At 40.9% G+C, this 26,449-nt stretch overlaps 1 protein-coding gene and 1 long non-coding RNA gene across 2 annotated transcripts; both read left to right on the forward strand.

The window, feature by feature from the left end:
* The first annotated feature begins 292 nt into the window (after nt 1-292).
* LOC123427915 (putative disease resistance protein RGA3) lies at nt 293-4,765 on the forward strand. Its single transcript, XM_045112055.1, has one exon. The coding sequence runs from the start codon at nt 302-304 to the stop codon at nt 4,763-4,765; it is 4,464 nt and encodes a 1,487-aa protein (XP_044967990.1). The 5' UTR covers nt 293-301.
* Nucleotides 4,766-6,175: 1,410 nt separating this feature from the next.
* Nucleotides 6,176-6,762, forward strand: LOC123427919. Its single transcript, XR_006622456.1, has 3 exons — nt 6,176-6,274; nt 6,450-6,584; nt 6,684-6,762. It is a non-coding gene; the product is annotated as an uncharacterized LOC123427919 (long non-coding RNA).
* Nucleotides 6,763-26,449: the final 19,687 nt, after the last annotated feature.

Consider the following 26,449-nt stretch of genomic DNA (forward strand, 5'->3'; position numbering starts at 1 on the left):
ATCTCCCCAAACCCTCTCCGGCTCTCTGCCAGTACGTGAACTCAGCTGTGAAGACATTCTACGTTCTTACCGTTGGCGACCACCGCCGAACCCTCCCGCCGGGTGCCGACCCAGCACGCGGAAGCGGAAGTGTATGGATGCCGTTTTAATTTGTTTTCTCTGGCAGCGGAGATTAAATATTAATTAATCCATATTACAGGTCTGGTTACGGCGACTAACTGCATTTGCAAATGAATTCATCTTACTGAATGCAGCATACGTGAAGAGATCGTTACTGGTACCACCTGTGCGGGCGTGAGGGATGAATCTGGCCCTTAACGCGGCGCAGTGGGTGGTTGGCAAGGCGCTTGCACCCGTTGCGGATGGCTTGCTCGAGGCTTGGGCTGCCAGCAACCAGCTCGGCCCCAACATGGAGGCCCTCAGAATGGAGCTGCTGCTCGTGAAGGCCACGCTGGAAAATGCAGGTGACAAGCAGCTCGACGGCCACCAAGCCCTCGAGGAGCTGCTGCAGAAGATGCAGGACTTGGCTCATAATGCTGAGGACGTGCTTGACGAGCTGGATTATTTCCGCATCCACGACGAGCTCAATGGCACCTGTGACGCTGCCAACGAGGACGCCAGAGGTTGTGGCCACAATCTCTTCCTGAATGCACGCCACACCGCCAAAGCTGTTGGCAAGCTGCTTTCGTGTACATCTGCTTCCACCTCTGGTGATCACGTAGAAGAAGATGCAACACATCGTGTTCTCTGCTGTGCTCGACCTTGTGCTAGCCACAGAGCACGCGGCAGTTCCTCCTCAGCGCTAGACACCAGTCTGGTCGGTGAGGAGGTCAGCAGCCGCATGAGCAAGTTCGGTAAATTCTTCCCTTGCTCTTCCATTCCAAATGTTCATGATGATGATGATCCAGGCAACTCAATCCTTTCCGATGTCCACGCACGCAAGACACCACAGAACAACCCCACTAAAGAAACCACAATCTTGAGATTTCATAGGGTGGATGTCTCTAATAGAATGAAGCAAATTGTAGAGCAACTACGACCCATGCGTCAAGAGGTTACGACCATCCTGCGGGATTGTAGGCTTAGAATTGTTGCAGGCCCTGCCCATAATCGTCCCACCACAACCTCCGAAAGTCTAGAGCCAACATTGCATGGGAGAGACCATATGTTGAATAGCATCATCCATGACATCACAAAGGGTAAATATTGTGGGCAGGATCTGACTGTGCTTCCGCTGGTTGGCCCCGGAGGCATAGGAAAGACAACTCTGACACAATACATACATAATGCACAAGAAGTGCATAACCATTTTCATGTAGTGGTTTGGACATGTGTATCTGTTGATTTCAACCCAAATAAGTTGCTAGAAGAGATTAAAGGAAAAATCCCTGAAGTTGAAGGGGAAAAAGAGGGTGAAGTAGGGAAGGTGATCGAACAAAGACTAAAAACTAAAAGGCTTTTACTTATATTAGATGATATGTGGAAATGTGGTGATCGGGAGGATTGGGAAAGGTGGCTGTTGCCATTCAAAAAATCACAAACAAAAGGTAGCATGATTCTAGTCACAACTCGGTTTCAAGCGCTAGCAGAAACAGTTAAAACAACCGGTGATTATATAAAACTGGGAGGGTTAGAACCGCAAGAGTTTAGGAAGTTGTTCCTATCATATATCTTCGGTGATGAGGATTCTACAGAGGATTACACTTACTTGCTCGAGACCGGAGATAAGATAATAGAAAAACTAAAGGGGTCGCCTCTTGCGGCAAAAACTGTTGGTAGATTACTGAGAGATCAACTCGATTTGCATCATTGGAAAATGGTCCTTGAAAGTAAAGAATGGGAGAAGCAAACTGGAAACCATGACATTATGCCTGCCTTGAAACTTAGTTATGACTATCTCCCTTTCGATATCCAACAATGTTTTTCCTATTGTGCATTATTTCCTGAGGATTACAAGTTCCGTAGCAAACAACTCATTCACTTATGGATAGGACTCGATATTTTACATTCTAGTGGCCAAACTAGAACAACAGAAGACATAGGTCTGAGCAATTTAAATTATTTGGTCACCCATGGTTTTTTCAGAAAAGAAGAAACCAGTGGAGAGCCATACTATATTATCCATGACCTACTACATGATTTAGCATTGACGATCATGTCTCATGAATGTCTTAGCTTGAATTTTCCAAATGTAAGATCGGTAGGAATTCATCCATGCATTCGTCACTTGTCCGTAACCATTGATATTGTAGATTATAACAAGGCAATGGCAAGTGAAAACATGGAGACTGAACTGAGAAAACTAAAGACAAGATTCAGCGTTGAAAAATTGCAAACTTTGATGGTGTTTGGAGAAATGGATGAAAGCATTGCTAGTATGTTTGGTGATTTTCTTAGGGAAGCAAATGCTCTTCGTGTTCTTTGCTTGTCCAAGATGTGTATTCCTGTTGAGTCTATGTTACATAAATTTTCAACACTTGTCCACCTACGATACCTAAGTCTAGGGACCATGCTTAAGATGTACTTACCAGATACAATCTCTAGATTTTATCATTTAAAGATTTTGGATCTAGAAGGATGGCGTGGATACCATGATGTGCCTAGAGACATGTGCAACCTTGCAAAATTATGTCATGTTTCTACAGAACGTGATGAGCTTCATTCTTGTATTTATAATGTGGGAAAATTAAAACTCTTACAAGAGTTAAAGGCATTTAAAGTCAACAAAGAAAATGAAGGGTTTGAACAAAAGCAACTTGAGGATTTGGTCGAGCTAAGGGAACTTGGCATCTACAACCTTGAGAAAATACATACACAAGAAGAAGCAGCCAAAGCAAAACTAATAAACAAAAACTACTTGCGTGTTCTAACATTATCTTGGGATAGTGAGCAAACTAATGCTAAGCCTGAGAATGAAGGTTTGGTTCTTGAGAGTCTTCAACCACATAGAAATCTCCAAGAGTTATACATTAGAGGGAACAAAGGCCCTTCTTGTCCAACATGGCTGGGTGATAAATTCGATGTTGAAGCTCTAAAGTCTCTTCATCTCTTTCGTGTTTCTTGGGATGTCTTTCCTTCGTTTGGGAAGATGTGGGATCTCCGTGAACTAACACTCGATCATATTTCCACAATAAAGGAGTTTGGTCTAGAGGAAAGCCTCTGCAAATTATTAAACAAGATTACACTCACCGGCTTAGGAAATTTTGAAAAATGGGTACCACAGCCGACTCATTTCTTCCCTCATTTGCAAGTACTGATTATCACAGGGTGCCCTAAACTCTCAGAGTTGCCATTTTCAAGCCACATTGTTTACCCACCGAAACAAGACTGGAACATAGATTTGTTTCCCAAGCTACAAGAGCTTAAGATAGAAAATTGCCCTGAAGTCTTGCTGCTGCCTCCTATCCCTTGGACCCAATCTTTGTGCTCTGTCGAGATAAGTGATGTGGGATCGGAACTACTGGACAGGTTGATCTACTCAAAATCATCTTCTGGAGTAGCATTGTTAGTTTATGCAAAGGATGGCCTGTATAACTTAGATCAGGTGTTACTATTCAGTCAACTAACCGAACTTCAGAATTTGATGATCAAAAATTGCCCACCTTTGGAGCTGAAGTATTTTCTAATGCTAACCTCATTGAAGACATTGTGGGCATGGTCTTCAAATCTTGGGGTGGTGGCATCAGAAGTTCAGACTTGTGTAGAATGGCAGCATCCTATCGAGTCCATTGAAATTCGGGCATCTAGTTCTTGTGGAAAGGAATTGACACAGTTCTTGTCTCACCTCCCAAAGCTATCCAAACTGGAAGTACATTCTTGTATAAACGTAACACAGTTGGCTGTGGGGGTGGATTTGCAGCAAACAACAGCACCGACAGTGTCATCGTCAACCTCTTTAGATGTTATTACAATGGATGATACACAAGCAAAAGATGAGCAGCAAGAAATAGCAGAGGTGGAGAAGGAGGAGGCAAACACGGTGGATGATGATGGGCTGTTGCTCCTCCCTGCACATCTCTCCAACTCTCTGCAGACGTTGTTCATCAACAATAGTATTGGTGTGGTAGTTCATTCCCTCGAAGCCCTCCAAGCCCTAACTAGACTTCAGTTAGAATATTGCTCTTTTCGCCACCCTTTCCCGTCCTCCCTGCTACACCTGAAACTTTCGTCCGTGAAGGGCGTGCTGACCCTTTCAAATCTCACCTCTCTCACCCGATTAGAAATATATCGTTGCGGAGAGGATTTTAGATGCAAGGGCCTGTTGCCTCTCCTTACTCGGGGCCAGCTCAGCAGTTTAGAAGTCATTGGAAGCCCCAGTTTCTTTGGTGGGTGGGAGTGGGATCCCAATGCCATGCGGGGGAGGTCCTCCAAACTGCAGGAGGTCGAGACAGATGACATCCACGGCTTCCTCGGTGCGCCCGCCCTCTGTAGCCTCCTCTCTTCCTCCCTCACCGACTTGTCCTTTATGGGGGACCATGAGACGGCGCGCTTCATAAACGAGCAGGAGGAGGCCTTTCAATGCCTCACATCGCTCCAGGTACTCCAGTTTTCGGGTTGTAATAAGCTGGAACACCTCCCTGCAGCGCTAAACAAGCTGACCAACCTCAAGAGATTATGGATCTCGTGTTGCCCAGCCCTCCGGTCACTGCCCAAGGACGGCCTCCCGAGTTCACTGCAAGATTTAGATGTCGAGGATTGCGAGAACGAGGAGCTACCAGAGCACTGCAAGAGGTTAATGGGAACCATCCCAGAAATCAGACTATAGAGTATAGACCAATGGGTGGACACGGTCCTGGCCGGTCCGGTCCCGGTCCGAGCCGTCGTTTGGACCGGCCGCCGGCGCAGGTACGTGTCTCCCGCCACACCTCCAGCAGTACGCCCCCGCCATGCCCCGCCATGCTCGTGCCGTCCAGGCTGAGACCAATCCAAGGTAACAGATACTTCCTTGCCCGTGCCAATTCCTTATTTCCATAAATACTCCTTTTTTTCTGATCACACACACATGCCAGCTCGTTTTTCTTTTGGTGTGGTGTACCTCGTTACTGTGTATCCTGAACATCGTTTGTCTCCGTCGGCTGTGCAGCTGGTCTCTCCGTCTTGGAGTTGTACATTCTTCTAGCCTTGTGGAATTATATATCCGCATCTATGGACAGTTGGCGTATGTGAGATCCTGTGGTAATTTTTTATGTCAATACATCTGGTAAGTAGATGCAAATTGTCTGAAAAGTATCTATAGTTATCTGTCTGATAAAAATTGCCCCCAGTTATCTTGAGCGCATGATTTTTATTAATATACGAGTATGTGATTAGCAATTGGAGGGCTTGTCTATTCAACTGGAAAATTATTACCATTATGCTTATGTAAATTCGTCAGTACACCAAATACGAGAGTCTGTTCCTAGCAGAATAAATAGTTAAATACACAAAAGTGAGATTTTTTTTCTTTTGTTTGTGCAAAATTAACCTTGTTAACCTTATCTAAGGATAGTGTATCTATTTGTATCTCTCCAGAGATCATGAGAAATTTTAATCATTCACAAAACCTACCTTGTTTCTGTTTGGCATAGCACATGACTAGTTCTTTTTCCCCTCAGATTCACCATTGTTTTTTTGCTGCAGGTATCCTTCAATCCTTGTGTTTGTCAAGGAAACAAGTGAAGGGAGAAGAGGAAGTCCCATTTCTTCATCAAGTCGACGGACAGTCACGCAAGGTTGAACATGAAATTTGTACAATCTCTTCAGTCTTAATTCAGAGGAGCACTGGATCTGCATGGGTTTTCCAGAGAGCAGCAGTTTCAGAGCAGTGCAATTTTGAAAAAGGGCCATTTGAATGGTGAAAACAATGTTACCATGGAACATTGATAGGTTGTACAGCAGCAATGCTCTCAGTGTTTGTTTCGGCATTGATTTGCGAGAACTAAGCACCATGTTGCATCATTGAGGAGCTAGGACAACAGTTCATCAGGACTATCCTGAAAATCATACTAGAGCACTAGACCTATCCAAGGTAAAAAAAAAACTTCCCTGTCTGCTCATCCAAATACCCAACATTACCTTGCTTTTTCATGCTCTCGCATATGAAGTCATATTTTGGATCTGCTTACCTCATTACTGCAAAATCTTAACACTGTTTTTCTATCTACTTTACAGGTTCTCTTGCGACTTTTGGGGAGTTGTACATTTTTTAGCCTTGTCGAGTCCTCCCTGTTTATGCAAAGTTCACACATGGGGATCTTTTGTGGCATCTTCTTACTGCACATCATACATAAATCTGGTAAGTACATGCTCAACTCCTTCAACGATATTACGGATACCTAGATGTTTTTTTTTTGAACCGAGAAATATAAAAAAAAAAATCAACTTGATCCTCAGCTGATGCCATTCAGAATTTCCTTCTCTTCCTTCATGAACGATTTTATAATGAATTCAAAATTTTATTTGTTGTGCAGATATTCTTATGCTTGTTCTGGTTGGTTTCGAGATATTGGTCATCATTCACCAAAACTTGCTGGTGTACTTGTTAAGCTGTGAGGATCATAATGTGGGAATAACTGATATTTTGCTGATTTGCTATTGAAACTAAGGTGTGCAGTTTCTTCAGTTCGATGCTATATTGATAGGATAGGAGGTGTACCTGCATTTTTCATAAGCTTTGGTGCTAAATGAAATTTTGTTAATTACAGGAACTTTTTACAAGAATACCTTTCTTACCATGTCAGTGCTTGCGTCGAGCAGATTGAGATCTCGGGCTTTCACTAAATGGTATGCCTTGTCTATTCACACTCTTACAGAAGTATAAAAGGACTCGTGTATTTGTCTTACGTTCCGAACTTTTTAGGCTGAACTAAGCTTCTTGGTTGCTGAATAGACGTGGTCCGTGGACAACTTTGGAATTGAACAATGCAGCAGTAGCAGATTTGTGGAAAGGTCAGTAAACCCCTGCTGAAATTCGTGATGGGTTTAGCTATGTAGATTGAATTCAGTGTGCAATTTTCGAACTCTTATTGCCACATGAGACCTATGTTAGAGAACTTCCTGCTTTCTTGATAAGTTGGCAGTCTAGCTTTTGAGCACACTCATAATCTCTGAATGCATTGTCATGCTGAATTAAGTTACACAAGAGAGTTTTCAGCTGATACATATAGTGGTAAAGGTAGAGAACACTTGTTACTAGATGATTGATGAACATTGATTGAGCAAAAAAAGACTTGAGCTTGCTAATTTTTATTCCTAGAACCTCCTGAATTTAGTATGGTGAAGGTGATTTTATTCTCTTCTTCATCCCGAGTATTTTGTTCTGTCCCACCATTGCCAAAAACAGCATATTTCGTAAGTCTTTGATTATTGCAATCTGAATTTCTAGTGCGTATTGTTAAGTTTGATGTTCCTCTAGTCTGAAGTCTTTGAAATCCAGTCATTCCATTTGCGTAACTTTTGTTGTCTAGCCTCTTCAACACTCGTCATTGCATTCCTTCATCAGGAAACTCTGCTGGTGTACATATACAGATCCCAGAAAATAAACCATTTCTTCCATGTGTTCACACCATACCTACCTAACCACCTACCTATAATCACATCTCTCACTATCCCACAGTAGTTGGTTATTCCATAAGCACAAATGCACAATCATCAAGTTAAAAGAAGACTCAAAAGCGCTTTGTTGTCATTGACCCTGCAAATTTCATCATTATGAAGAGCTATATTCGTTAATATTTATGCCTCTCTCACAAAAGTCAAAAAAGTAATAAAGAAAAAGAGTGAGGGAGGTCATTCAAAAGATTAAAGGTTCATCCACAAGCAGGAAGAAATAGTCAGCAGTCCTTCCATATTCATGTACAGAATGCAAAATGGCTAATCAAACTACTATATACCTATGCAATATTGACAGCTGGAGTATGAGTCGCATCCTGAGACCACCTTGCATTGCATAGGCATCTCAATCATTTCTTTGGCGTGAGTCCATCCCTCCCACATCCCCTGGACACTACCTTTCCCCAATGACTGGAATGTGAAGACTTCTCTGTACTGGAGTTGAACTCTTATTTAGCTTTACAATCTAGATTTCAGATTTGCTCATTCTTTTAATTCCCCTACCAAGATCCAGATAAGCTTCCACAAATATATTGTAGATAGGAAAACACTTTTGGCACTGGCTAGTTAGGATTACAATTATGTGATGAGAGTAATTTCGGATCATGATGAGGTAATCTCACTAGATACCTGCTCTTGAAAGGTTCACAAAGGAATAAAATTGTTGGCTACTCCTGTTTCCATTTGTTCTTGACATTGAAGTCAAACAACCAAGTGATTAGTGTTCAGTAACTGTTATAGCTATATCGTTGATGCTGGTTACTCTCAAAAAATGAAATCCATTCCCTACTGGCAATGGATTAGAGTAGTTATTTAAGTGTGTGCTCAATCGTTAGCTTGCTACTTTGACAAGTTTGTGGGAAGTGTCTCTGTCCGAAGCTAATGAGGATTATAGTAACTGTTTGCACATGAGCACTTGTTTGCAATCTAGCTATGCTAAGCTTTCAGGTATTTCACAAGCACATGGGTAGGTTGAATCAGGAGCCTAAATCATCTGGGCACAATCTGAGAGACTTTTTCTCGAGTGAAGAATCAGAAAGGGAGAAGCCTGAGATGAACCGTAACTTTTGTTTCTGTTTGTAGCCACTTCGTCCCTGATAATGCTATAAGGAAGAGAGAATGGTTTTTTCACACCTAGTACTATTTTTCCTTGTAGCTTCAACCTGTAGCAGGTTTCAATGAGTGGTATGAAAACAGGTCAAAAAATTTCATTTGTTTTCTCGGTGTGGACATGTAAATTAAGGGAAATGAAATGCAATTCTTTGCAATAGTATCTTCATATCTGAACCTATGCTTGGGTATCAATTTTAGTTGCATGTGCAACCGGATATAAATAAATAAAGACACGGTAATGGTTCACTGCAGAAGCTTCCTGGTTGCCTTTTGATAACCAATTGGCAACCTGAACCAATCACTCGTTAGCATGTTGTTTTTCTTTCCTTAGGAAAAAACCGCGATTTCTGTTTACGACACAAGATTCGACAAGATACACAGGGTTTTGTTGTATGCACAGCCATGAGCTGGAGTCTATTGAAAATAACATAATGTGACAGCAGTCACGGTTGATCTCCTCCTCCTCTCTCGGTTTAACCCCGTTGAAGATTTTTAGAATCCCCAAAAACCTAATAGAATAAAAGATACGGGGCTTTTAAGATTTAGAGGGAAAAATGGAAAAATTTCAAACTTAGTAATGACGCACCATTTGCTAGGTGCGCCACTAGTAACAGATAAAAAAATTGGTTTCGATTTTTTTTTTTGAAAAAATGTTCAAAATATGATACGTAATATGACTGGGAAGTTTGAAATATTTTTTATATGAAAAATCATCTACTTGAAAAGTTACACCTGAATTCAACAGGGGGGACCCGTTGAAGATTTTTAGAATCCCCAAAAACCTAACAGAATAAAAGATACGGGGCTTTTAAGATCTAGAGGGGGAAAATGGAAAAAAAATTCAAACTTAGTAATGGCGCACCATTTGCTAGGTGCGCCACTAGTAATAGAAAAAAATTGGTTTTGAATTTTTTTTTTAGTAAAAATGTTCAAAATATGATACGTAATATGACCGGAAGTTTGAAATATTTTTTTAAAATTTCATCACATTCTTAACATGAACAAAGTCCTAGACATCAACAAGGTTTAATAGGATTGATATGATAGATATATCAACAAGTGCCTGTTAAGTGAGCTGGTGCTGGGGTTGAATAGAACTGATAAGCCATGTTGTTAAAGCTGCTTCTATTGGTCTAGTTTTATCCATTGTCGTTTCCAAGGGATTGAGTCTTCGCCAGCTAGATGTGAATAATGTGTTTCTTCATGGTGTTCTGAAAGAGGAAGTGTATATGAAACAACCTTCTGGGTTTGAGGATAAGAATTCACCATTTCATGTCTGTAAGCTTGATAAAGCCTTGTATGGACTGAAACAGGCTCCCAGAACATGGTACTCTCTCCTTAGTGCAAAGATGCAGCAGCTTGGGTTTGTGCCATCAAAATCTGACACATCCTTGTTTATTTATAACAAGTTCAAGACATCCATATTTATTCTCATATATGTTGATGCTATCATTGTAACTAGTTCCTCTAATGATGCAATTGCTGGTTTGCTTAAGGATTTAAGTTCAAAATTTGCTCTAAAGGATCTAGGGGAGTTGCATTTCTTCTTATGAATTGAGGTAAAGAAAATAAAGGATGGTATTAATCTCTCCCAAGAAAAATATGCAAATGATTTGTTAAATAGAGTTGGCATGAAGGATTACAAGCCGTCACCTACACCTTTGTCCAGCTCGGTGTCATTGACTCTGACTCCAGGAGAACTCTTGAATCAGGAAGATAATACCAGTTATTGGAGTTTTGTTGGTGCTCTTCAGTATTTGACTCTGACTTGGCCTGAGATATCATTTGCAGTAAACAAAGTTTGCCGGTTTTTGCATGCACCCACCACTGCACATTGGACAGCAGCAAAGCGCATTCTCAGGTATGTGAAGAATACAACCAGTCTTGGTTTAGCTTTTAGAAAATCTTCATCTACTCGTATTAGTGCCTTTTCCGATGTGGATTGGTCGGTTGTCTTGATGATAGAAGATCCACTGATGGGTTTGCAATTTTCTATGGGCCAAACTTAATTTCATGGTGTGCCAAGAAACAAGCAACTGTCTTAAGGTCAAGTACAGAATCAGAATATAAAGCATTAGCAAATGCAACAGCTGAGGTGATTTGGTTGATGTATATGTTGAAGGAACTTGGAATTCAACAAACTTTGCCTCCTTGTCTCTGGTGTGATAATCTAGGCGCTACATACTTGTCTGCTAACCCCATGTTTCATGCCAGGACTAAGCATATTGAAATAGACTTTCACTTTGTGAGAGAACGAGTTGCAAACAAGCAGTTAGAAATCAGATTTATCCCCTCCAAGGATCAGCTTGCAGATGGGTTTACAAAAGCATTGTTAGCTAGAGGCTTTGAAGAGTTCAAACGTAATCTCAACTTGGAGCGCAATTGTAATTAAGGGAGGGTATTGGACATAACATAATGTGACAGCAGTCATGGTTGATCTCCTCCTCCTCTCTCGGTTTAGCATGGCTCGTGTGCCAAGGATAGCTAGAGGTATAGATAGAGTTTGTTATAGTTTAAAGTAGTTCGAGATTATATCCCTTCTTCTGTTTCTACTCAAATCGAACATTGTAATCCTCGGTTCTCTCGTTCTATCAATATAAACCCGCAGGCTCTCCTCTGAAGGGTTGAGACGCTTCATCATCTTTCGCAAAGTCAGCAGAACACAGGCCCTTGCTGAAGAAGTAACATCCTTGGAGTGGTTCATCAGGGAGTACTCATTGACTTGCGTCCATTAATATACAGTAACGGGGAAACATATTGAACGATCAAACTCTACTAACTGTTAGGAATTAATTAATAAATACATTAATTAAGGGATAATCCCTGCTATGTCGGTTGCTTTAGTTTAGCAACTGCTCCTTGTAACCGCCTTTGTACTCGGGTATATATACCCACATCTTCAATCAACGAGAGAGCGATTTTCATCATTTGCTCTTCTTCTCTCTTTTATTCTTCACATGTTATCAGCACGCCTCTGCAAGAGCGTTAGGCCACATGACAAGAGAGAAGCAGCGATGAGGCCATGCTCGCCGTCGGCGAGACTATGGTGCACGACGGAGACGGGGATGCAACGCGGCGACCTTTGTCCCGACACTGCTCCTCCCGGCGCAGCACTCCATGGCGTGTTGCGCCCAACGACGTGGCACCACTTGGTCTTGACCGATCGGCAGAACCCGCTGCAGACGCGCTCCCATCGCGGCTCCCGATGACGAACGGCCAACAACCAGCGATCGGAGCAACGAATCCATCCTTACACTGTCCCGGACCTCCTGTCCCCGACGCCGGCAGCAGTGAAAACTGGCGGTTACACCGCCGCTCCCGATCTGAACAACGCCACCAAGGTGGAAGAAGAGGAGACGAAGGGCCAGGGCTCGTCGTCGACGCCGTCGCCTCCTCCATCACCGGCGACATCACTACCGCCTCCAACGCCACCCCTCCTCCCGACGCCTCCACCGGTGGTGCGCCGCATCCTGCAGTAGTTCGCCGCGGCCATGGCGCAGATCCGCGCAGCCGTCCGGGGCGCGTGGTCGCCGGTGGCCCTCACCCTCACCGACGCCCCCGGGTCGAGCAACAACGGCGGGGGCGGTGCGGTGACAAGGGGATCACGCCACCTCCCTTAAGACGACGGCATGGGGTAGGGGAGGGCCGGCGTGGTGAGGTGTTGTGCACCAGATCGATCTGAGAGTGGGGAACGGGTGTAACGACGTGGGGAAACCCTCGTCCGTGCGCTCCTTATCCTTTCCTTTGTGGATGCATGGGCCAGCCCAAGTCATAACGTTCCTCACCCAAACAGGCCTGCAGCCAAGAATTCCAATAAAGTGGATGCGCGTTGTGGTGTTTTCAACAAAAGATAACCATAGTATTACCATATTGCACAGCAGCATGTTCCTTTTATTTCATTGTGATTTCTTATTGTATTAAGAACCTATTTTTATCATATTCATTCAATATTGTATTATACGTTTGAATATTTAGACTATGTATCGTCTAAAATAAAATCTCGAACTATGTGTACATATTCTATATGATTGCCTCAGCATTTTTTTTAGAATATGTAATTCTCAAATACAACATTTTTTTACAATTCAAATTTTGGGATCACAAGGTAGATGAGGCATCTACTGCACTTTGCAGATTATCCTCATCGATGAAAGATCTACATTTGCCTCCTTCTTTTGGCAAAATGACTATCTTCGAGTGCTCTCCCGAATATGTGAATTGATGTGACTACCTCAACTTTTTGCGAATCACAAGGTAATTGTGCGATCTACTGCATAATTTGCAGACTATCCACTATTACTGCAAGGTCTACATCATGTCACATTGACAGATGATTACCTTTAAAGTAATTTTACAGATTTAGCATAACATAAGGTAATAGAATTATAAACATCTACTGACAAAAGTTAGACTATGTTTTCTATTACTAAGAGATCTATACCATATTGGTGATTATCTTCAAAGTGTCATCCTATATAAATTGAGGTCTACACATATGGCTATAAGGCATCAGCCGTACTAAAATTTGCTCCTCTGAAGCATTTATTGTTGTTGTTCACTAAAATATATTACGCTCATAGTAAAATATCATTCATGCATAGTCACTACAGGCTGAAATAGTATTTTTGTGCCAATATGAATTATTCAAGCCTCAATTTTCTTGAATAGGTCTTCAGAAATTATGCAAATATTTGCATACTCCAACGATTACCTTTTATTACATTGGTAAAATGCATGGCACTGAAGCCGATGTCATTATTTCTAATTACAGCGACGTTCGTCCATCAAGACGGGTACCATAATTTATGGCAACGATTGAGTGTATCAACACTTCCGGAAGGTCCACATCAAAATGTGGTTATACTTTCATAGTTACTAACCAATGTTAAACATGCAAAGTCTATACATTTTGGAGTGAAATAAAATCTCACACTTCCTCAAGAATGAAGTCCAAAACATTAGCAATGATTTCATCGCATGCACTATATTGAAGGTTTACACCCCATGTTCACCAAGCATCACCTTGGCGGATTTTGGTCAACAAGATCATTTCATCCATATAGTTTATTTTACTCCAAGAAGTAAATTAAATAATGCATGATCATTTCATGTAACACATGGCTATTCTATTGATGCACATATGCATTTTATATGTCACCAACTTCACTTGGTTCTCGAACTAAGTACACAATGAATGAATACATATTCACCTTGAATATTCGCTTAAGAGAAACATGCTACCATGAGCACATCGCGAATGATCTCCCATTAGTTTTTTCAAAGACATCAAGTCTTATCGTGACTCACAATTATGTCACCTTAATCAATTTCAAGTTGAGATCTCATGATCAAAATCTTCATATGCATATCCGATTGAAAATCCATTAATACACTTTACATCCTCTAATGATGGTGCTACCATTTTCCATGATGAAGGAACATGGAATTTCTCAAAATCATCATATTCACCCAACGGGTGCTATACCATTATTTCATATATTTGCTAGTAGTGAGAATACTAAGCAAGTCACTGATCACAAAATAAAACCATGAGGAATTCAAAGTAAAGTGGAGGCTAAAGACAACCAATGACAGAACTACCTTTTAATTAGGAATTGATCATTTTTAATGATCACAAAGACAACTCTCAAGTTTGCGTAATTCATTTTTCAGTAATATGGGAGACCTCATGTAATATCCTGATTATTCCCAAAATATTGTTTGCCTGTACTTATACTACTACATGTAGTGCAATATCCAATATCCTATTTCTTGGACATTATATTTGATAAAAGTTTTGAATGCATGAATCATATCATACTCAGTTTTGTTGCGTACAAAATAATTTTCTAAATCTTACAGAATATTTGGCTTTAAGCCTTACAATCCTGGTTTGTGGTTGATTAGAAAAAATATTGGCAATTCTATTGGTCACAACTTTTTAAGTTACAATATTTCCCAAATCATCAGATTTTATATGCACTACATGTGCCATAGGGAAAATAAGTTTTAAGGCTCTTTCACCTTACAATTCCAAACGAGCCACTCATTCTTCCTTGAACACATTCAGAAGATATGTGGATTACTCAACCATTATGTTGTCCTATATAGATACTTCATGGCACTCATGGGAACATTTATAAAATGATTTCAAGTGTGTCTCTTGTCACACAGAACCATGAATGACCTTACCAAATTAATCGCTCAACTTATCAAAGTAAGAGCAAATTATCCTGGACAACGGATATACCCATTTGAATGGACAACTTCGTTGAGCTCATTTCACAAGAAATATCTGATTATATATAATACTTAATGTACATACACAGAATGGTTTAGTTCAATATCTTATCAAGGGTAGTGAAATTAGTAATATGACCAAACTTATAGATTTGTAATTTACTAGCCTCTTGCTAGATAAATACGACATTACACGCCGTAAGTATATGATATAAATCATACCCTTTGTAGTAATTATGTGGAAATCAACAAAGTATTTCCTATCTGCGATAATTCGGTTACATACCGATATCACCACTCCAACATACATCAATGGGCCCTCACAAAAACTAATAATAATTAGGGATCTATGTGAGGAATAACAATTTATCCGTCAATCAAAATTATTCATAGCCCGTATGCTGATTGCTTCAGCAATAAGGACATTTCTGGCATTAGGGGAGATAAGTACCACAAAGAATGCCAAAAATAAATTAGAAATATTGTTCATATTCAATCCTTATATCCACATACTCAAAGAATCTGAATAAGAAGTTTAGAATCACATATTTGCAACACATTGCAAATCTGCCACATGCATTTACTGATGACAAAGGTGTCACTCAAATTTATATTCCTACAATATAGTGTCAGAAAGAGTGGAGGTACCTGATAAACCACTCTTCTCCCCAAATGAGAGCAATAGGGGGAGAAATCTAACCACATGAGATATAATCTCGCATATGCTTCCGCGGAAACAGAGGAAATCAAATCCTCAACCAGTAAATGTAATTCAACATCAAGTTGAAAGACACCTCACTCGATGCTCATCATCCAAAGCCTGACATAAATGTGCACAAATGTTTTGGTGTGAGGACATCGAAACACCTTGACTCCATTGTTGTAGGAAATCACAAGGAGTTAAAAGGAATAAATACATTTCCACAAATTTCATTGATTCCTCGCGAATCATATAACATAAGTCTACATTTATCGACATATATTTCTTCTCAAAAATTGCTAAAACCTTTTGGGCCCTGAACCAAAATCCATGATAGAGTGCCTCTTGTGATCATATTGGTTCACATAAAAGGAAGCAAGTACTGAAGAATAGCACTCGCTCTACAAACGAGTGGTATTTACCACAGTAATATCTACTCCTCATAAGTATCTTCCATATGGAATACTAAAAACTTCTCATTCATAGACAAAGTCAATGAGGTGGTGAGAAAGCGAGGCTTATAGCAAAAGGGTTCACGCAGAGACCCAACATAAAATTATGATGTAACATACACTCTTGGTATGAGTGGAATTAAGTTTCGATAATAAATATCATTAGCAGTACAAATAATATTATCCATGCAGTTAATGGATGCAGTAACTACATACTCATATGAGTTACTCATTTTGGAAATTTATAACGAAGTCCCTGAAGGGCTTACAATTCCAAATCCAAAATAAATCGCAACATATTTGTGTAAAATTTCAGAAGTCACTCTATGGCTCAAAATAGTCAAAAATAATATGGTACTACAGACTAAATGTTTTTCTTCTTCCGAAGGATTACTCAAAGAATGATGATTGTTTATGTGTTAACAAAGGAATCCCAAATTTGAATTCCTTATATCGCCTCATTGTATATCGATGATTTCATCATCTATGTATCTACAAGACCTAAACATACATAAAATCATCTCAAGACGGAAAATTTAGATTTAACCAAATTTAGCTTAAGTTTACAACCTGGGCATTCTATCAAGAATACGTATTAGTCTACATATATCCAAAACATATACGAGAAGTTCAGTGTGGATATATCATAATAACAAAAGACATGTATAGTCATACTACCTTTGATAAGGTACAAATTCATTCATACCTAGGGGTGATGTTGAAGTGATACTAGGACCTGAAGTTCTATATCTCACTAATGTCAAAGGACTCGTATACTTGCAAACTACGTCAAGCGTGACACTATATTTGCTATCTTTATTCGGAGTGCAACCCCCAACAATAGGTATATGATTGATATAAGTAATATCATATTATATCTGAAGATTTTAGTAAATCTTGGATATTTCCATCAGGAAATAGAACATATGACCATGATACGATGTAATGATATTGGCTCTTTATTTGATCCAAACAACACCATGTGAATGACTGAATTTGCTACAATAGCCTACATATGGAAGTCATGTAAATATGACTTTAATGATTATTCCCACTTATCATTTTGACATAATTGCTTTATCTAAAAGCATTGCAAGATATGTATGGCTTGGCAGAATGATTTACCACATTCAAAATCATGTGGTTGAGATTCATCAGAATCACATAACTTGATTTATCAAGATACTTTCACTTGTGTTACTCAATACCTATAGGTTATATGAAGAGCAATATCATAAATCACATTACTCGGAAATTACTTATCCTCACGGATTATAGAAAAGTGAGGAAATAATTTGCAAATAAAATACTATGATAATCCAAGAGATTATACACAATCTCATGTTCATGTCAATGGAATTGGTATGTGACATCCTCCATATTTGCAAAGTTCACGAGGAGTAATCTCCCAAACTATAACCTATTAACAATCATCAGATTGCATATATTGTATGCCTTTTCCCTTGATGAGTTTTTTTTCCTAATGGTTTCTCATAAAAGGTTTTTACCGAGACAATATAAACACAAGTGTTTGTATATACCATATCATTTTCTCCTTATATTTTTCCCACTGGATTTTAAACGAGTTTTCAATGACATGTCAGATGCACTCTTTTCCTTTATGAGTTTTCTCTCAAAGTTTATCATAATGGTTTTTAATGAGGCAATATGTTATCAAACATCATATGTTATACTTTCTATTTTCCTTATCGGGGTTTTTAAAGAAAGTACTCAAGACATATCAATTATTCTCTAAACTCACCAATGAGTTTTCTCCTTCTACAAAGGTTTTCTCAAATGAGTTATCACGAGACAATAATCATTATATGTTGTATCATTTTCTCCTTATTTTTCTCACGGGGTTTAAAGGAGTTTTAGCAACATATCTATACTATTCTCCTCATATTTTTCCCACAGGGTTTTTGGAGGAGACGTTAAAGATTATACAACGATTTCTCAAGATGAAGATGATGAACATTCTCAAAGGCAAGAACATACAAGGAGTATATTTATCAAGATGATGCACATTTACAAAGACAAGCATTGATTAGGGAAAGTGTTAGGAATTAATTAATAAATACATTAATTAAGGGATAATCCCTGCTATGTCGGTTGCTTTAGTTTAGCAACTGCTCCTTGTAACCACCTTTGTATTCGGGTATATATACCTACATCTTCAATCAACGAGAGAGCGATATTCATCATTTGCTCTTCTTCTCTCTTTTATTCTTCACACTAACCACGAGGTGATAGATTCGAGCCAAGTCACCCATTTTTCAGTTTCGCAATGTACGTCTGCTCTGCTTCCTCTGCCTACGCGGCGGCTCTTCCGCCACTATCACTAAACTACGACTGATCTGAAGCGATGCCGCGGCACCGACACCGACACCGGCCGGTTGGACCTGGAATGCTCACGTGGCTCTTCTGCGTCCAGGTCAGGAAGGAAAACAACGCCTTGCCAGTTGCCACGTGAACGTGAGGAGTGCAGTGAGCAGCTCAAGACTGAATGAAGACTTGGTGTGATATTTGAAGCTGAGCCTTTCTTTTCCTATTTCGCTTGCGCCACCGGGTTCTTAGCTGACAGCGACTTGTTAAGTTCCATCATATCCGTTGGAGCCATCGCTACATTTGTAGCCACTCGTCAAATCCTTTCTACTAGTACTCAGCTGAGCTACCCAGCTCAATCTTTTCACTTTTCAGATTTTTCATTTTTCACATGATGCCTCTCTGCCAGAATTTGTCCTTGGTGGTTTAATTTCTGAGATTTTACGAATCCGTGCGATGGTAAAGCTTTGTCAGGACTTTCACCACCGTGCACCGTACCCGCAAAGCCATCGCTCACGGACAGGTCTCAGACGAAGCCTAAGAGCAATTCCAACGCACCAATCCAAACGGACGACTATTTGTCCATATTTTGTCCATTTATAAATCGGCCCGATAGACATCTGGATCTCTTTTTGAAATTGATTCGTCACTTGCTCCTAACACGGTCAATGACCCATGTTTAGACGACACGAAAAAGTCATAAGAAACATTTTAAAAATACATGAAATATTAATTAACATTTAATGCCGGTTTGGAAGGTCGGTGATAGTCCACGTTACATTAAACGTACAATTAAATAAACTAAAAGTGAGGAAGCGTGCTGCCTTAGGCATCCTCCTCCTTGTCGTCATTGGGGCCGGTGAGGTCGACGAGCGTCGGCGCCGGGCCAGTCCAGGGGAAGGTCATCTCCCACGTGGCGGAAACGTCATCCGTCGATGGTTGCACCGGCGCTTGCTGGGTAGCACGTCGCCCCTCCTCCTCGGCTCCGGACTCGCGCAACATCAACTCGATCTGTCGGGCCTCTGCGTCCTCCTTCCTCACCCGCGTCGCACCCAACCAGACGGGGGCACACTGACCCACTCACGCACCACCCCGTCCTAGGCACCACCCCGTCCTAGGCGTACATCTCGGGCATGAGGACCAGCAACCCTGACTCGGAGGGAGGCGGCGATGCCAACAGTGGCAGGACGCAGTCGCCAATAGTGGAGAGCGCAATGGCCTCCGATAGCTGCTTCTTGTAGGCCTCCTTCTCCTCCTCCTTCTTCAGGCGCACCTCCTCCTCGCTCGCACACAGGACGACCGCCAGGGCGTTCTGGTACGCCACGTCCGCCTCCTGGTCTTTTTCGTGCATGACGAGGGGCGACGGCGGCCTAGCCACCACCTCGTGGACTAAAATGTAGTTTTGGCTACGAGTGTTATGTTCCATAATTGAGCGCTCGATCTTAACACGATCGGGGTTGTTATGGGGACCCCCTTGATAATTCGTTTTAGTTTAAGACTGGTTTGGCAAGGCCCAACTTTGATACTACATTTTCCTAATAATTAATGAACCTCATAGGGAGTAATTAACCCGAGGAAATTTAATCAACCCCGGGCCAGTGCTCCGCATGAGTGTTGGTCCAAACTGGCACACTACGGGGCCACAGCGGGGCAACCCGAGGTTTGGTTTTACTCCTAGTGTGACCCATCCGTCGTGTCCCGAGAACGAGATACACGGCTCCTATCGGGATCGTCGACACATTGGGCGGCCTTGCTGTATTAGTTTTACTTTTGATGAAATATCTTGTGCATTGGGATTCCGGTGATGCTTTGGGTAATCTGAGAGCTGAGGTTTTCCACTAAAGAATCTGAGGAGATAACGAGTTTCGTGATCGAGGCTTTCTAAGCGGCTTGTGGTAATTTGTGATGGACTAGTTGGAGCACCCCTGCAGGGTTAAATCTTTCGAAAAGTTGTGCCCGCGGTTATGTGGCAACGTGGAAACTTTGTTTAACATCCGGTTCTAGATAACTTGAAGTAAGCTTAATTAAAACTTGCCAACTGAGTGTGTAACCGTGACTGTCTCTTTTCTGAGCTCCTTCTCCGATCGAGGACACGGTGGGGTTATGTCTGACATAAGTACGTGTTCAAGATCATTAACTTGATCATCAGTAGTTCACATCCGCTATGCGTAGATCTTCTCCCTCTTTTATTCTTGTACTCGTAAGTTAGGCACCTCAAATAAATGCTTAGTCACTTGCTGCAGCCTCACCACTTAATCATACGTCACCCATTAAGCTTTGCTAGTCTTGATACCTTTGGAAATGAGATTGCTGAGTCTCCTGTGGCTTACAAATTACTACAACACCAGTTGGTGGCACAGGTAAAGAGTTACTTTGACGTGAGCGCGTCGATTGTTCTATTTGGAGTTCTTCTTCTCCTTCTTCGATCTAGGATGGGTTCCAGACCGGCAGCCTGGGATAGCAAAGATGGACGTCGTTCTTTTATCGTTTGTTTTCGTCCGTAGTCGGATCATGCTCTTCTTCAGGATGACTGAATATTATTGTATTAATGTGAATTTGATGTAGCTTGTGGCGAGTGTAAGCCAATTCCATATACTAATCTTTTCAGTACATGTACTTGTAACGATATCCATTCTTGCAAAACGACGAGATGCGTTTATATCCCTGTCGAGGCCCTCGCGTCAAAATAAGGATAAGACCGCATCTTGGGCGTTATCCCTTGATACTTGCACATTTGGCTTTACAATCTAGATTTAAGATTTGCTCTTTCTTTTTTACCTTACAAGCTCCAAATGAGCTTTTCCACAAATATAAAGCAGACATGAAACACTTCTGCCATTTCCAAATGAGGACTACCATTATGTCATGAACGTAATTTAGGAATGATGGCATGTTCTTGGAAGATTAGCGAGGGAATAAAATTGTCGGTTGATTTTGGTTTCTTCTGTTTTTGACATTGAAGCCAAACAACCTAGTGACATAGTCTTTGAATACTTTGATCGCTGTGTTTTTTATGTTGTTCACTCCCACAAAACTGAAACCCGTCCTCAGAACTCTCGGGTTCCCTCATGGCAATGAATGAAGTTGTCATTTAAGCTTGTGCTCAATTGCTAGATTGCTACTTTGATAAGTTTTTGTGGCATGTTCCTCTGTCCCAAGTCTATGAGAACTATAATAATAGTTTTCACATGAGCACTTGTTTGCAGTCTCTCCATGCTAAGCTTTCAGGAATTTTAGAAGTAAATGGGCGCTTTGATTCAGCAGCGCGGGTCGTGTGAAGAAATTTGGTCTGCCATGCAATGCACCGCGGTCCGCAGATGTTGTTTTTTTCCTTGAATGGCGAATCAGTAAGGCCTTGTCTGGTACTAGTGTATTTTAGGGAATTAGTGGGGATTATCCCAGTCAACCCCCTAAATCCCCACATATCCCATAACACTATTTGGTTTTAGTGTATTTAACATGTTTCATCCTCACATTTCCCCACAAATCCTCAAATTCTAGTGCATTATTCTCAATACACAATACACTACCCCTAGCTAGTGGATTGGGGATAAATGAGGATTTGAAGGGATTGGGTGAAGGTTGGGATTTCGCTCAATCCCTATAAGGATTATCCCCACCAATCTTCTCAAAAACCTTAGTACCAAACAAGCGTAAGGGAGGAAGAAGGCTGAGATAAATCATAGCCCTGTATCTCCATTTGTAGCAATAATGTATAGTGAAGAAAGAATGTGCAATGCTCCCATGTGTTTCTTTCATTAATTTGTACTAGCTTCTGTAGTGCCTGGCCTATGAATCAATTGTACTAAAACGGACCAATCTTTTGATTCACTCTTGTCAGTATGGACATCTATTTTCATCGTCCACAATTCTTATTTCGTTGCAACACCATCGTATCACAACCTGTTGACTGCTGTGTTGTTGGATGTCACACTGAATGCCTGTTCATGCAGAGTAGTTTGGACTGGAAGATATTTTAAAAATCTACTCCAGTAGACATGAGTCCTCTAATTTAAAAAAAATCTATTCCAAATTTCCAATAGATACAAAGAGAAGTGGAAAAGAGTAGAACGACCCACGCGAATGAAAACAAGATTTTTTTTTTGAAAAGGAGGAACTTAGCCCCGGCCTCTGCATCAATTGATGCATGCAGCCATCTTATTAAAATAGGTTCAAAACAATGTCTTAGCTCCACAAGTTTTTGAAGCTCAATAATGAAAAGAAAGATAAAATGAAAAGCAAACTGCCATATCCGGCGTCATTAAAAGCAGACTACGATGCCTATACACCTAGTCTATTATTAGCACGCCATCCAAACCGGCTGAAGATAGCCCGTGCGACCATCTCCCATCGGTTGCATCCAATATCCATAAGCTCCCTGGAGTCCGCATGACTGAGTAACGACCACGTATGGATCCAAGACGCCGCTCTGAAGATAATCTGTAAAAAGTTGTTGAAGTTCTTGCCATTAAAGATGATATCATTCCTGGTATTCCATATAGCCCAAAATAAAGCACAAACCCCAATTCTGATAATTTTCGATATTTTAATGTCCACTTCATTGAGTCACGTTGTAAGTAACGAAGTAATGTATGAAGGAGGGGAAACATTAAAGGCTATATGAACAATGCGCCATAGTAGTTTTGCAAGATTGCAGTCTAGAAATAAGTGTCTTATTGTTTCATTGTTATCACAACAACAACAATTAGGTCTCCCTCCCATCTTCTTTTTATTAAGTTATCTTTGGTTAATACCACCCCTTTGTGTATGAACCACATAAAAAATTTAATCGTGAGAGGCACTTTGATATTTCAAATATGTAGTGATTTGGGTAGTGGTCCGGTGTTAATGAGATGCGTGTACATGGATTTTACTGAGAATTCACCATTCGCAGCTAAAGTCCAGCGAACACTATCTGTCTGGTCAGATAATTGTATGTGCATCAGTCTGCTAACCAGATGTAACCATTCGTTCCAGCGTGCTCCCAGCAAAGCTCGCCTGAACTGCATATTAAGAGGTACCGACTGTAGTACCGTAGACACATAGTCTTGTTTACATTGTGCAATATTATAAAGCATTGAATATTCTAGTGCTAAAGGAGTGTCCCCAAGCCAAGTATCTTCCCAAAATCTTGTTGAGGTACCATCCCCAACCACAAATTTGACCTTCTGAAAAAAGTGACCTTTATCTTCATTAACCGTTTCCAGAATGGTGAGTCGTTTGGTCTAGATGTAACCTGCGCTAGTGTCTTGGAATGTAAGTACTTATTCCTTAATATTTGAACCCACATCCCCTCGGTCTCTGTGGGATATCCCGTATAGCCATTTGCTAAGTAGGCATTTGTTATTTACTTTCAGATTTTCTATTCCCAAAACCCCTTGATATATTGATCTACATATAATATCCCAACGTGTCAACCTGTATTTCTTCTTAGCCTCCTCACTTTTCCAGAAAAAATGAGATCTGTAAAAATCTAATCTTTTTCGTACCCCTATTGGTACTTCAAAGAAAGACAATAGGAACATGGACAGACTTGTTAACACAGAGTTTATTAGTACTAGCCTCCCCCCGTAAGACATAAGCTTGCCCTTCCAGCAACTTAGTTTTATTTCGAACCTATCTTCAATACATTTTCATTCCTTATTCGTCAGACTTTTATGATGAACAGGAATCCCCAGATAACTAAACGGTAGTGATCCCATTTCACATCCAAATAGCCGTCTGTAAGCATTTTGCTCCTCTTTTGCCTTCCCAAAGCACAAGAGTTTGCTTTTATTGAAATTAATTTTCAGCCCCGAAAGATGTTTAAATAAACATAAAAGTAGTTTCATATTCCTCGCTTTAGCCATATCGTGTTCCATGAAAATTATCGTATCATCCGCATATTGTAGTAATGATACACCCCCATCTACCAGATGCGGAATAAGGCCTCCCACTTGACCCTTTTCTTTGGCCCGATTAATGAGTATTGTCCACATGTTTGCTACAATGTTGAACAACACTGAGGACATGAAATCATCCTGTCTTAATCCTTTGTGTGTTTTAAAGAAATGGCCAATGTCATCGTTAACTTTAATCCCCACACTGCCTTTCTGAATGAAAGTATCAACCTGATCTCTCCATCTTTCATTGAATCCTTTCATACGTAAGGCCTGTTGAAGAAATGGTCATTTCACTTTATCATATGCTTTTTGGAAATCCACTTTAAAGATAATCCCATCTAGTTTCTTTGAATGAATTTCGTGCAGCGTTTCATGCGGGACAACAACACCCTCTAAGATGTGTCTCCCGGGCATAAACGCCATCTGCGTTGGTTGGACTACTGAATGAGCTATCTTCGTTAACCTATTCGTGTCAACCTTTATAAAATTATTGAAGTTGACATTGAGCAAACATATCGGTCTGAACTGCTCTATGCGTACAACCTTCGTCTTCTTGGGCAATAACGTAATTGTTTCAAAGTTAAGATGTAATAGCTGTAACTGGTCATTAAATAAATTTTGGAACATAGGCAATAAATCTTGGAATGAAAACAAGAGTTGATGTCTCTTTTTCTAATAGATACAGAGAGAAGTGGAATAGCATTGTATCTCAACCTGCTGACTGTTGTGTTGTTGGATTTTGATGTCGCTCAGACTGGTTGCTTGTTCATGTGGAGAAAGAGGATTGAAAATGTTTATTCCAATAGATAATAACAGAGAAAAATGAAAAAGAGTAGAACGACACAGGCGAATGAAAACACGAGCTGGTCTCTCTGTTTTTAGAAGAAGAAAAAAAGAGATCTCATGTTCTTTTTTTTAAGGCAAAAACAGATCTCATGTGGACTCGGTAGCCAATCTTGGGCTATTATCCGTGGGCCTGACTTACGGGTCTGGGCCTTGCAGGGCTATTCGGGCTCTTGTTGGTCCTGTCATCGTTTCCCTTGGAAAGAAAAGAAACCCTCCAGTCGTCGCCGGTGACGAGGTCCACAAAATACACAAGGCGGGGGCCGGCGACGGAAGCTATGGGCTCTGGATTCTCCTGCGTGATCTCCGCACGCGACTCCACTCGGTAAGCCCTCCTTCTCTTCCTGGCCGGCGCACGGACCTACAGTTATTTTGCAATATTTGGGAAGGATTCCTCTGTTTCGTCATTTTTTTTCTTCGAAAATCTGCCCCTAGGATCTCTATTTTTCATTAAAAAGGAAGAGGGTTGTCCGGTTGATAAACGAAAAACGGGCTAAAACCGTTACAACAACCCACACATGGCAAACCGGCGGACTACAAAGGCTGCAGAGAAGAACCACAAAGTCAAGGTCGTCAGGGTTTCGATGCAAGCTTCAGATTCAGACTGCCTGTGTTGCATGCTTTTATAGAAAGAAAGAATAACTGACAGAGTAGTAAAGCTCATTTGCCCTTGCCGGTGACCAAATCAAAGAATCGCTTCAGCCTCGGACTTAATCCTTTCTTGTCCTACCTATCAGAAGCAAGCAGACAAGGTGTTCTAAAGCTGAAGCTGCACTTAAAAGGTGACTCACATCACCTTCAGAATCAGCACTGCCACACGATTCCTTGTGATGGTTACCCCTTGCCCACTAATTCCTTTCCTCTGTTTACAGAAAGGCATGCTACCGGAGGCGAGCAAGCATATATGCACAAATGCTTTGCTTCATCACCCCACAAAAAGAGAAACAGAATACGTGTTGCCTTTGTTTTCTTGCCTTGTAGTGTTTGCACCAAACATAGGATCAACAAAGCATCAATAACTCTCACTGTTTGCATAACAAGAATTTTATCAGCTCACTGCTAGGTGCCGATCGATGATGGATTAATTACCCCATTACCGTCGAATTCCAGTTGATGATCGACGGCATTATTTTGTAATTCTGTGAATCTTAGAAACAGGTTTGATGTACCCAGCGGCATCGGGTACTATACATGTTGTGTAGTATTAGTGGTGCCCGTCACGAGATTTAATAATGCAAGTCTTTGCTTGTTCTCCCTGTTTCGCATCTGTAAATTTTAAGCTTCTTGCACCTATAAATATCGCC

Source organism: Hordeum vulgare, chromosome 2H, assembly GCF_904849725.1.
Source record: "Hordeum vulgare subsp. vulgare chromosome 2H, MorexV3_pseudomolecules_assembly, whole genome shotgun sequence".
NCBI classification, from domain to species: Eukaryota; Viridiplantae; Streptophyta; class Magnoliopsida; order Poales; family Poaceae; genus Hordeum; species Hordeum vulgare.

Bases quoted from the DNA above. Each gene is read 5' to 3' on its own strand.
- LOC123427915 (XM_045112055.1), top strand. From the start codon at position 302: ATGAATCTGGCCCTTAACGCGGCGCAGTGGGTGGTTGGCAAGGCGCTT.